General features: G+C 49.1%; 1 protein-coding gene across 2 annotated transcripts in view; it reads right to left on the bottom strand.

Moving 5' to 3' along the window:
* ANKRD33B (ankyrin repeat domain 33B) overlaps positions 1-13,845 on the bottom strand; it is a gene marked incomplete at its 5' end in the record, with an annotated part of 61,329 nt that overhangs the window by 1,742 nt on the left and 45,742 nt on the right. For both annotated transcript variants that reach the window (XM_081089966.1, XM_081089967.1), the window contains one exon: positions 7,398-7,538. In XM_081089966.1, coding sequence (XP_080946092.1) covers positions 7,398-7,538 — 141 coding nt within the window. The remainder of the gene's footprint in view (positions 1-7,397; positions 7,539-13,845) is intronic.

The following is a 13,845-nucleotide window of genomic DNA, read 5'->3' as shown; positions in this document are numbered from 1 at the left end:
TCCCTTTCCGCCGCGGATCTCTGTGAGGATGGTAGGGTTGGGATCTTGCAGAAATGGAAGGCCGTGCACTTCTCACACTGAGTGGTGAGTTGATGGTGCCTCTGTCGTCTTTCCCAGACTGTGAGCTCCTCCAGTACGGAGGCCATACCTCACTTTTATTTTCTCACCACACAGCAGATGGCTGATGGGAGGCAAACATTTAATAAAGGTTTTTTCCGGGATGGATGGTGGTCACAGTGACCGAGGGACCTGCCTGAGCTCTCGAAGCTGGTAAGAGAGAAGTCCATGACCCTCAGCCCAGGCACTTCCCACCCCTCCGAGCAGGCCCGTCCTCGGTGACAGTTTTCTGTGTCAGCATGGTCAGGCTCTAGGACTCGGGGATTTCATTAAACACAAACCAGGTGTGCTGTGAAGGAATTTTGTAGATGAGGTTAACATCCACAATCGGTTGACTTGAAGTCACGGAGACTGCCTGAGATGATGTGGGTGGGCCTCGTCCAATCGGCTGATGGTCTTAAAAACAAACGCTGAATTTCCGGAGAAGAAGGAATTCAGCTTGAAGACTGCAGCATCAGCTCCTACACGGGTGTCTAGCCCACTGGCCTGCCCTGCAGACCTCGAGCTTGCCAACTCTCAAACCACGACGTAAGCCAGTTCCTTACATCTCTTAATAAACGCCTTAATATACTAGTATATCACTCACTGGTTCTGTTTCCCTGGAAAGCCCTGACTCTTACATCCTCACAGTCCCACTTACACTAGTCACTTCCTTAATAAATCCACACCACCCACCGGGCCCTCCGAATCCTTCGTAAGTTTCAGAATTAGTAAGGAATTGCTGTTCAATTCATCTTGGTCCAATCTCAGCCCCACATACAGTTAAAAATCACTCAGGATTTCAAGTCCCATTAGTCATGTTTCCACGGGCAAAGCGATGCAGAGAAGTGGGGCGATTATCTAGTCTGAGAGCCCCCTGGGACCAGGCTGGCTGAGACCTCCGTCACACACAGACCCAGGTGTCTGACTGTGGTGACTGGTCGATATGTGCTGAGCCGAGCAGAGCAGGGGAGCCCGGCAGCCCCATGGCCCAGGGCCCAGGCAGACCCAGCTCCCCCGGTTTCACCTGGTAATGCTCCTAATTCTGTGACACATTAAAGAATAGCCATATTAGAAGAGTGGTAATTATTTGGAACTGGAAATCAGGGTGGAACTCATTAGCTACAGTACAATTTATAAACGGACTGAAATGAAAAGGGGGCAGTAAAAGTGTCATTGCAAAAAAATAGATGACACATTAAACCTTAATTAATTGCATGTCACTTAAAAAGGAACAAACTGCAAAATTAAAATCTTAATGAACACTGCTTGAAAGAGACATTTTTCAAATGCTAACGGAAAACGAAAGGAGCAGCTGTCCAAGGTTTAGCACGCCTCTTCCTGTGCCTCGTGTACCTCTTCGAGAGGATCCTGGAAAAATACAAACATTCTAAAGGACAAAGGCCATTCTAACTGTAACACAGCCCAAGAATCTGATTCCTGTGATGAGTCAGGGAATCACTTCCTTAAGAAATTACTGTTAAGGATAATATTAATGCCCTGGACGGAGTGATTAAATCATAAGAGACCAGGACTGATGATTAACACGTTATACATACAGTATACCTTCCAGAGAATACGGAAAACTTCCGAAACACCACTGTGTCCATCTTCCCCCCATGAGACTACTGGCCTCCTCACCTCTTACCCAATTTGTTTTGCCCAGGACGCCAGCCATGCAGACAGGAGCAGGGCTCCTGCCAGAGGGCCCATTTGCTGCCCATGTTGAGTGCTGTGAGATGCCTACACAAATCCTCTGTTTTACTCAAGGGAGCAACTTGCTCAGTTCTAAGCAATGCGCCATAATTGGTCTTTCCCGGGGTTTCACAACCTCGGCACTATTGACGTTTGGGCCAGATGGTTATTTGCTGTGGGGGCTGGCCTGTGCTCTGTAGAGCTGGTAACAGCATCCCTGATCTCCACCCACTAGATGCCAGGAGCATTCCACCAGTTGTGAAAGCCAAAAACATCCCACACCTGGCCCACTGCAATCCCGGTGCCCATTTGAGCCCCAGAGAGAAGGCCTTTGCGTCCTGCTGAAGGACCAATGTGGTTGGGCTGCTGCTTTCTGCCTGAAGCAGGAACCTGCAGCCTGAAGCTATGATGACCATCCTGCAATCATGAGGTGGTCAGACAAGCAGCTTGGGGTTAAGTGGACAAGAGGAACTGGGTCTGTGATGTCCTCAGGGCCCCGGACCAACCAACTCTGCGTGGTGACTGCCTACCTCAAAACTTCCAGAGGTGAGAAAAATGCACGCCCATTCTCTTTAAACCACTGTCAAGTCAGGATTCCTGTTCCTCGCAGCAGAAAGCATTGCAAACAGGTCCTAAAGGAAGACAAGCTACCTTCCATCACTCATTCTGAGGATGCTTTTTCCAGGTGGTCATGGCCAGGTCCAGGGGACCAGCAGGACACGGGCAGAGTCCAGGAGGTATCACTTCCTTCCCTATTCCTCCCACCCCCATCCCCACATTATCTGTGCTTCAAAGCCCAGCCCTGTCTCCCTCCTGCCCAGAGGCCTTTCCAGCCACAGAGGACCACTGTGCACCCTTCCTTGCAGGCCTTCTCCTTGCCCCCGCTGGCCTGTATCTTGAGGTCTAATCACTATGACAAGTCAGGATGCAGGGTCACAGGAAAGAGCTCCCAACAGGCATCAGATCCTCTACCCTCCAGCCCTCTGCACAGGGGGGGAACTGCCGAAGATTTAATGTGCCCAAGAGCTCCCCTGCCCTGAGGGACCCCGGTTGGAGGATAAATACCCTGGCTTCCCTGGCCCACCCCGAGAGGCATTTCTGAGATGTCTTGCACTAGGTTTTTCTGAGGTTCTAGGAAGGGCTGCCCACAAGGGTCACCAGCTCCTCAGCACAATATTAGCTTTCCTGTCGTCCTGGTCTCACTTCTCTCTCCTTCACACACTTCCCAGGGTCATCCTCCAGAAAAACGACTTGGCCCCGAGTCCTTGCCCCGGGGTTTGCTTTCATGGGCATCCACGCTAAGACACAGCCTTGGACGATATGGAATGACTAGTGTTTAGCCCTTTTTCTGCTTAACAACTTGAAACTATTCCAACTTAGAAAATTCTGTTGATGGGAAAGTCATGCTTCCTTTATAAGCAGAAAGAAACCTCATAGTGATATCCTACCCTTTGTGATATCATACCCTTTGGCTTTCCAGAAGTACACAGTCAGGGCCTGCCTAGGACAGCATGACCACACGGTCAATGCCGCAATGTGAGCGCCTCTGCCCCCTCTTCCTCATGAAGCAAGCCTCCCACCTTCTGCTTTGTTCCCTGGAACCACAGACGACTCCACGTTTTTTGTTTGCTTGGCTTCGCTTCCCAGGAGCAGCAGCAATGACACCCCCTCGGGTGTAAGCCCAGGGCTCATAAGCAAGTCTGGAACCTGCCTGCCTCCGCCACCCAAGTCTGTCTCTCTTCAGAGACAATCACGTCCTCCATACGGCTTCCCAGCACCGCTTACTTCAACAGGCCTGTCACCGTGGGCATGAATATTCCCCTGAATTAACAAGGTGCCGCAGCCTGCCCTGCGATTCTCATCAGCAGAGCTGGCGCGTCTCCTTCGGAAGCCAGAAACCAAAGACCCAATAAATCAGCTTTTCAGAACCTGGTTATATGGTTATTAAGATCCAAGGTTCTGATCATTCTAACATTCCTTTATTCCGCCTGACACGGTAAGATAAGAGCTGATGTGTGTCTGTAAGTTCTGAACTATTGGAAAAGGTAAACAGCTCAGGGGGGTTGGGGGGGGGGGCATCCAGTTCAATGACTGGTCATTTCTAAAAGGAAAATAGTTCCTATTGAATATAATGAAATTGCAACTCGGAAATTCATTCGGTCACAGAGAACACTGCCCTTGACAAAATGAGGACGAGCTGCACATTTTGACCCCAACCTTGAATGTGCAGTAACGCTGATGCCTTTCGCTTTGAAATGGCCACAGGGCGACCATCCTGTGACCAGCTGCACATAAATGCCAATCCTAAAGAAATACTCAGGCATTCGGACCTTTCCAAGCTTTAACTTTTCCTAATTTGATGTATTAAATGGAAATAAGTCAAAAATACTTGTGCACATTTTTAAAATACCTTTCATTTAACAAGTATCCTTACTGCTGTCCACCAAACCCAGGAAAGACATTCAATCACATTTTTTTTCTCTTAAAGCATATATACACATCTACCAGAAGAGGAAAATGAAGCTCACTTACCTGGGGGGAAAGAACTGTAAACTAACTTAGTAGTAACAGTAGAACATGGAAATATTCTGGAAGTTAGATACTACAACCAAAGCCCCAAGGGGTGGAGCAAAAGCTCCCCAAGAAAGGTGTCAGGTTTTTATTTGAAGAAGGAATATAGGGCAAGATGGAAAGGAGAAAGTATACAAGAGGGGGAAATTCCACCTTTTCGCACTTACACTAGTTACATCAGTGGTTCTCATCAGGAGGCAACTGTATCCCCCAGGGGATGGTTGCCAATGTCTGGGATAACTTTGGTTGTCAATCCTGGGGGATGCTGCAGTTACCTGTTGTCAAAGGCCAGGGAGGCTGCTGAGCATCCTACTAGCCCTAGCACAGCTCCCAACCACCAAGAATTACCTGGCCCCAAATGCCAATAGTGCCAAGATTAAGAAACCCTGAGTTACATGCCTGTTGCCCTCAATAAGAAAGTTTAAGTATCTCATCACAAGGATCTATTTCAAAGGGAAAAATATGCCATATTTTATCATGAATGTAACCGATAATTACTGAATACATGAATTCACCAAAAACAATAACAGCAGCAGCAACAACCAACACGGACTGAAGGCTTCCTCCATCCCAGACACGAGTCCAAGGGCGCCCACACAGGAACTCATTCAACCCCCATCCTGACTTCCTGCAGCAGCTGCTGTCCTTCGCCTTAATTTATAGAAGGGGAAACTGAGGCTCAGAACACTAGGTGATTGGCCCGTTGGTACAGACATGGTAAGTGGAGGAGCTAGAATCTGAAGCCAGGGGTCCTGGCTTCCAAGTATGCTCTGTTGACCATTCTGCTCTGACCACATACAGGTCAGGAATGCACACCCTCAGGTCTGTACTCATGCGGATTACTCTAGACCAGTGGTTCTCAACCTTCCTAATGCCGCGACCCTTTAATACAGTTCCTCATGTTGTGGTGACCCCAAATTTCATTGTTACAAATTGAACATAATTAAAGCATAGTGATTAATCACAAAAACAATATGTAATTATAGATGTGTTTTCCGATGGTCTTAGGTGACCCCTGTGAAAGGGTCGTTCCACCCCCAAAGGCGTCTCGACCCACAGGTTGAGAACCACTGCTCTAGATGAGGGGGCAGGGCTCACGGAGGAGGAACAGGAAAAGGAGAGTACAGAAAACCCGATGCCAAATGTGTTATCCACATCACTGAGCGGGAAAAGAGCAGCACTGGCAATGAGCACGCTGCCCGTAAGCAGGCCCATTGCTCAGGAGGTCCGAAAGGCGTTGCTGTAATCCTGTGACCGTGTGGCCAAGGCCTGAACCCTCCGCCAGGCGGGGAGGAGAGTGGGACAACAGCGGCACCCAGGCAACTGACCTATAAACAAAATTTATTTGTGATTCAAATAAATTCATTGGGAAGAATGCACGGATGTGACTGACCACCACACACTTTTGGTGGAAAAGGAAAATTGCTAACGATCTACCCGAAGTTATAGCTAGATCCAGAGTAGAAGCAGATGAAGCGCCTGGCCGCCATTTAACCAGAAGTAGCATCTCTCCCTGGCACGGGACAGGCAGGGCCTGCACTCTGTTGAAACTGATGTCTCATTTTTGAAACTGTCACTGAGCCCAAAGCACAGTCAATGGGAGTCGCTGTAAGTTTGGTCCTTTTTATTTCCAAGAACATTATCATCTTGGAAGCCTCGGTCTTCATCTTCTGCGTTTGCTCTTCTCGCGGCAGCCCCTGAAACACGCAGGTTCGGGCAAGAGGAAGCAGAATCTAAATCAGGCTGCAGCTCTTACAACCCATCTAGTCATAAGGACAGACTCAGACTGGAAGGCACTGCCTGGTGGCCAGTATGCAGACGGCCAAGTCATGGACAAGGAGGCAAGACTAAGAAACTGTCATGACCAGGGGGGATGGGGACTCATGACAACTAAATGCGGGAGCTGGATGGGACCCGGGAATGGAAAGGGGACATGAGAGGAAGAACTGGTAAAATCTGAGCAAGTCTGGAGTTGGGTGAAGAGTCATGTGCCAATGTCGGCCTCTCAGGAAGATGCTAACTTGGGAGACGAGTGAGGGCCGTATGGGAACTCTCTGTCCTACCTTTGTCACTTTTCCATACATCTGAAAGGATTCCAAAGTAAATGTCTATTTCTTAAAAATAAGTTGTCTAAACAGAAGGACTAGCCTGGGCTGACGGCTCAGAGAGCGTGGCCACTGCTGTCCTCAGGCTATGAAGATTGGCAGGGAAGCACCACCTTGGCGGACCCACAGCACCAAGCAGGACTGGTGAGCCCAGGGCCAAAAACAAAATAAGTTAAAATAATGAAATTAAATAACGTCAACAGCAGCATCGCATACTGACTGACTCATCCTGTGCCAGGCCCTGGGCATGGGCTCTACACACATTTTTTTCTAATTTAATTCTCAAAATAACCCAATGAGGTGGTGCTAACGATGTGAGGGAAAGAACTAGAGACTCCTCACGTGCAAGTTAGCTGAGTAGCTCATTAAACATGCGTAGCCCAGGAGAATCTACAGAGTATTTTCCTATTTCATCCTCAGGGAGGTGAGAAGGAAGTCACTGTTCCCATTTCACAGATGGACACAGGGAGGCTCAGAGAAGCAAGTGCTTCCTCCAAGATGGCGGCACTGTAAAGAGCAAAGGAGGTGCCCTGCTGATCCAGAGCTACACACAGACCTTTCCACTCTGTGACCACTCCTAGAAAAGGCAGCCACCACACACCACACCACCATGGGCTCCAACCACCAGCAAGCAGGGATCTAGGATGGCAACGGGCCGACCCGCCACCCCTGCACCAACCTCCAATAGGGCAGACTTGCTGCTCAGAGCCAAGACCAGAGAAGTGAGCGAGGAGGGGTGTCCTACTGGGTGACCAGTGCCGTGACCTCCCGCCCCACCCTGAAGGTGGCTGCCTTTGTTCCGTTGTCTTCACTCAGAGGATGACAGCCATATAGCTCACAGAAGCTGTTCTCTGTTGCACCCATTAGCCCTTGTTCCACGGGACTGATTCATCTCTACAGCACATACACACAGGACCGGCAGAGACGTACCTGCTAGCATCAGGGCTCGGATGCACTCTGTTCGGCCCTGCATGGCCGCTTTCATCAGGGCCGTGAACCCAAACACGTTCCTCCTTTCAAGGTCAAGACCAGGGAAGTAGTTCAACAAGTAGTTGGTGATGGTGGCATGCCCTGCAAAGAGATGGGCACAGGTGAAGAGACCGCACGCCATGGAGACCCCTCATTCCAGGGAGGTCTTCCTAGAGAGAGAGGAACGGCGCCTGGCCCACCTCCCGGGCCAGCCTGTCTGCGGGGTGTGGGTTTGCCCCTCAGACAGCAAGAGAGAATTCACAGGGACACGTGGCTGTCTCTGCTGCTTTACTCTTGTTCCCCTCGCCGATCCATGGGGAGCTCAGCTGTCCTGTCACATGTTAAGGAGGAACGTGAGTAGCCAGGATGCTGCGGGGTGGCGAGCAGAAGTGCTGAGCTGCCTCAGCAGAGCCTGCCGGTCAGGGGAAGGTCCTGGTGCTGTCGGCTCCCAGCAGGAGACACCCGTGCCCAGGTGCAAACCCAAACGTGCGTCTCAGGGCCGCCTCCCAGGGCGCCCAGGCTTCAGGGAGGAGAAAGCCGTCTTCGCAGCAGGAGGACACGCCAGCGCACACTGCCACCCTCTGTTACTGCTCAAAAGTGTTGGTCCCTGTCTTTCATACACACAAGCACACGAACACACACGCACGCACACACACACACGCATGCAGGGAACACAGCCAATGTTGCTACCAAGATCCTCAGCCAGAAACCCAAGCAGGTAAGAATACTCATTTGAGAATACAGAGTTCTCCCCTTTATTGTCTTGCACTTCCAAGAGACCTGATTTTCTGCTCACTCTTACCCTCTTAAGTAGAAGGGGAAAAGGAAAACGTGATGTAAAAAGCAGTGTTCCCAGGGGTCTCCAGGTCCCCCGCCGCCCCCCCCCCCCCCAGAAAACCAAAATGGAGTGGGAGCTTTCCTCAAAAGGGCTGCCTGAGCCACAAAGACAGGCTCGTGGGTCCAAGGACCAAACAGCCCGATGCCCACTGGCCATCATTCTTAAGCCCTTGTGTGAAAAAACACACCACCCTCCCCTACTCCAGTGCCCTGTAGCAGGGTCCCAGCCCTGGCGCTAGTGACACCGGGGGCCGGATTATTCTCAGGGTAGGGCCGCTCAGTGTACTGTACACTCCTGGTCTCCAACCACTGGTTGCTGGTAGCAACCACACCCCTCCTCCCACCCTGGCTGTGACAACCCAAAAGGTGTCTAGACCAGTGGTTCTCAACCTTCCTAATGCCTCGACCCTTTAATACAGTTCCTCATGTTGTGGTGACCCCCAATCATAAAATTATTTTCGTTGCTACTTCGTAACTGTAATTTTGCTACTGTTATGAATCGTAATGCAAATATCTGATATGCAGGATGTAATTTCATTGTTACAAATTGAACATAATTAAAGCATAGTGATTAATCACAAAAACAATATGTAATTATAGATGTGTTTTCCGATGGTCTTAGGCGACCCCAGTGAAAGGGTCGTTCGACCCTCCAAAGGGGTCGCGACCCACAGGTTGAGAACCGCTGGTCTAGACATTGCCAAATGGCCCCCGTGGGGCAAAATCACCCCACAGAGAAGCACTGTCCTCGAGGGTCAAACCTTATTGTTTCAGGACTGACCCCACCAAGGTGGAATAGAGCTTCCTCTGCTCTTCACCTTCCCTCGGCCTCCGACCCGCAGGACCACCTCCCAGCTGCATCTCCATCCGGGACCCACAGATGATGGCTAGCCATCCCTGGGGAGTGGGAGCAGACTGCGGAAGCCCTCTCCTGGGCCAGCTGGCCGTGCTGGGTGCCCAGTCCGCATCCTATAAACGGAAGATCCAGCTCTCTGAAATGCCCCATCCATCCCTACCATGTGCATGGGCCTTCGGAACTGACACTGTAGAGTTGCAGGTGTGGGGCCTCGTGGGCATGGCAGTCACTCTCTGTCCTTCACTGGGCACCACCCCCTGCCCCCAGGAGGCCTCTGCACCACGGAGAGGCCAGGACCATGAGGCTCCTTCCAGCTAGTTTCGGGAAGGGCGCCTAGTGAGATGTGGGATGTGGCAGGAGGAGAGGCCTCCTCCTGAGGATGGGCAGCCTGGAGACACGGGTGCTTCCCTGGGGCTCACCTGACTGCCCGGCAGGTGGCAAGGCTGTGAGCAGAGAGCATCACCCAACATCATCTCTGCCCACAGCAGCAAGGAGTTTCCGCCCTCCCATCCCCTCAGGCAGAGACTGGGATCCAGGTTCCTTCCTTGCAGGGCTGCTGCCCAAGCAGTATCAAATCCTTCTCATCAACTTCCAAGTTAAAAACAAACAAGCAACCAAAATGAGACTGCAGACTCTTCTAGAAGCACTGTTGTCTGCCGCCACTGACCTCAGCCCATCTCCTGAACTCACTGCAAAAGTTAAAAAGAGAAACATGTTGCTTTTCTGGGAGAGAAACACTTACTAATATGACCGTGTTGTGGGTTAACAAGTCAGAAACGGGTGGGGGCCACCCTCCAGCTCTGTGACTCACAGGTTCCCACCGCATCTGATGCCTTTTGACTCATTTCAGCCACTTGGCCCTCCACAGTGCCAGGGGCAGGGGTAACGCTAGCAGGCAGGTGCCCACAGCACCTTAATGCTCTAAACTGGGGGGAAAGGGTCCTCTGGTCTCAGGTTTGTTGTCCAGTTCAATGCTCTGCGGCACCTGCCAGTCAGATTTAGCCAGGGTCCTAGTGAAACCAACTGCAATTTGTTTCGAGCCATTTCTTTAAAGCCGTGAAAGAGCGTATCTGTCACAATTCTCAGCATGATGCCCTTTGCCCTGACATATTCTAAATACTTTGAACAGGCGGAGAGAGGAAAATTGAAAATCCACAAAGCAAACAGCCCATTATACAGATCTGTTCTGCATATTATGTTGAGCTCAGAAAAACCAACACAGGGCCAACTCATTCTGACTACAAGCGTAAGCTTTCAACAACCCGTGAAATCACTCCTGGCTCCCCACTGACTTTCCCAGAGTAGCAGAATAGTAGCTCTTGGCACACAGATGACCTCATTCAATGAGATCAGGGTGGACCCCAATGCCTCTAAAAATGTGTAGATATCAACATTTTTCTTAAAAACCATGCCAATTAACCAAAGGGAGCTTCCCTTTTTTAGAGAGAAAAATAGATAGAACACAGCCTTCCTTGCATAACAAAAGCCAAACTTGTACCATATTGAAATCTAGTTTTGAGCTTAGTCCAACTTAGAATAGGATTTATAGGATTCCCTCAAGTCCTCAGAGAAAGCCCTTTTAAAGGGTGGACTCACCATGCAGACCCCAAGAACACCTTTCCCCCAACGATGCTTACCTTGCCTAAGACAAAGACACAGCTGACCCAAGGAATAAGTCCATGTGAAATACCTTTAGTGGGGTGATTAAACAACAGTGTAGAGACTTTAGCACTTCAGAGAGTTGGCTCTGAGAACACTCAAGTTCAAGTCCCCAGCCCGCCACTTAAAATCTGAGTGATTCTGGGAAGGGGAACCAAGTTCACTGAGTCCCTGTTTCTATGTCTGGAAAATAAGAGATAATATCAATCTCACAACTGTGAAAATTATAAGAGATAATGTGTTGTATAAAAAGTGCCTGATACAATAAATAAGTTTCTGGACAGAAAAGTTCCAAATAATTTATGCAGGCGCTCCACTCTCAAGGAGGTGGAGCACAGCAATGCACCCCTTAACTTGTGGGTTCCCTCCAGAGAGTAGAACACGGCAAGGCGGGAGGGGAGAGAACTTCTCAACAGAGAAACCTGGCAGACACAACCTCAGCCAGGTGACCAAGAGCAACATCAACCTGTTGTTGACAAATCACATTGATAGCAGGTACGTACTCACAAAGAGTCTGCCTGATGGAACTTTAGGCAGGTTCCTGAACCTTCTCCTAGGCCAGTGATGGCGAACCTTTTGAGCTCGGCGTGTCAGCATTTTGAAAAACCCTAACTTAACTCTGGTGCCATGTCACATATAGAAATTTTTTTGATATTTGCAACCATAGTAAAACAAAGATTTATATTTTTGATATTTATTTTATATATTTAAATGCCATTTAACAAAGAAAAATCAACCAAAAAAATGAGTTCGCGTGTCACCTCTGACACGCATGTCATAGGTTCGCCATCACTGTCCTAAGGCTTAGAAAGAGCCACACTCAAGGGGCCAAAGAGCCACATGTGGCTCGCAAGCCGCAGTTTGCCGACCACGGAGCTAGACTATCCCTTATCCCTGATGTTTCCTCTGAATTTCCCATCTACTGACTTTCACCTTGCTTCTTATAGTGGGGGCTATAAGAACCACATTTCTATGTTGTATTTGGAGTGGAAGCCAATCCCTCAAGCATGTCAAACTCGCGGCCAGCGGGCCGCATGCCTCTACCCCATGGCAAAACCCCAACGCGGTGGTCCCTATACCTATCAAGCTGATCCTGACGGGGGTCTGCCTTACCATCTGTAACAAGTGTCACTGAATATCTTTTTCCTTTACCAGCACCCTTGATATGATGTAATGAGAACGGCACTTTCCTCTGTGATCCTCCTCCCCAAAACCCATAACTGCAGTCTAATCATGAGGAAAACATCAGACAAATCCCAACTGAGGAACATTCTACAAACTACCTACCAAGTACTCCCCAAACTGTCAAAGTCATAGTGTCTGAGAAACTTCATAGCCAAGAGGAGCCTAAGGGAACGTGACGATTAAATGTAATATGGAGTCCTACATGGGATCCTGGAACAACAACAAAGGATATTAGGAAAACACTGAGGAACTTGGAATAAAGAATAAACTTGAGTGAATAATAAAAATGCATCAAGATTTATTCATTCATTGTGTCAAATGTATCATACTAATTCCAGATCCTAAGAACAGGGGAAGCCAGGTACAGGGTAAACAGGAACTCTCTGTATAATTTTTGCAGTTTTTCTGTAAGTCTAAACTATTCTAAAATCAAAGTTTATTTTATAAAAGGGAGATCTAGCATAGGGCCACTCAGCAAGACACAAGGTAAGGATGATGACTCTTGGCTGGCTGCCAGGTGTGGCTCCCTCCCCACTGTCCCCATCCCTTACTGATGCTGAGGGGAGCTCACTGAGAGGCTGTGATGGGCATGCAATGAATGGAAGGCAGTGGCCAGGTCCTTGGGAGAGCAGGAGAATGGAGAGAAGAGGTTGACTCACAACGCTCCTTCAGAAGTGAATGGACAGGCCTCAGTGATTGTTTGGCTGAGCCTTCTAACAGAAAGAGAAAAGTCAAAGATGACTTCTGGTACCACCACATTCTCGGTTCCTGGTACCACTTTGGATACCCAATGGCATCTCTGCTGAGAGTGTATGGGGTAGAAATCCATGGTAGCCAAGCTCGACTGGATTGTCAACCAGGCCCAACAACACTGCTGTGTTTACAGTCGACTCTCAATCCCCATGGGGGAAATTTAAAACTTTCCCACTCTTAGGTCCCCTGCTGCACAGCAAACTCCTTTCCCAGGAGATGACGCACCTCTTCCTTCACAGAGGGAACAGAAACCACAAGAAGGAAACTCCCTCAAGTTTCCCCAATAGCCCCGTCAACATCCCACATCCACAGCAGTCCCTCCTTCCCTCCTATTGAAAAGGGAGAGTGATGCTTCCCCTAAAGATGCCAATCTCTCCTTCCCTCCAGGACTTGTGCTACCAATTACCTCCTCTTTCTCTTCAACCTCTGCTTCCTTGCAAATCCATCAGATTGCATTCATGGCCCAAATTCTTCACCTTGCTCTTTTCCAAGTGGCTTCAAAATTCTTCTGTCAAGAACTGGGATGTGTGCGGTGTGATACAAGCAGAACCTTGAAATGCACTTACTCATCTGAACTCCCTGTCACACTTGTGCCTCAATTAACTCCTAAGAACATGTCAAGGCTAACTTGATGGTCCTGAGAACAGAACGAGAAATGCATGGAGCAAAGCTGAGGTACCCAAGCACACCCTAGAACAGGTCCAGCTCACCACAGACACACAAGCAAAAGCAGTCAAGATCCCTTGCCGAAACCGGTTTGGCTCAGTGGATAGATTGTCGGCCTGCGGACTGAAAGGTCCCAGGTTCGATTCCGGTCAAGGGCATGTACCTGGGTTGCGGGCACATCCCCAGTAGGAGATGTGCAGGAGGCAGCTGATCGATGTTTCTCTCTCATCGATGTTTCTAACTCTCTATCTCTCTCCCTTCCTCTGTGTAAAAAATCAATAAAATATATATTTAAAAAAAAAAAAAAAAAAGCAGTCAAGATCCCCAGGTCCCCAGCCCATACACAGACGCATGAACAATAAACATATTTTAGAATTTGAGGTTTGTTCGTTGTGCAACAATATGCTGATATGTATGCTCAGTGTTCCCCCAAAAATGTATTCACACTTTAAC

The sequence above is a fragment of the Myotis nattereri genome, assembly GCF_964212035.1.
Source record: "Myotis nattereri genome assembly, chromosome: 4".
NCBI lineage: Eukaryota > Metazoa > Chordata > Mammalia > Chiroptera > Vespertilionidae > Myotis > Myotis nattereri.
Note: the sequence above shows the minus strand (reverse complement) of the source record. Positions and strands in the feature narration are given on the sequence as shown.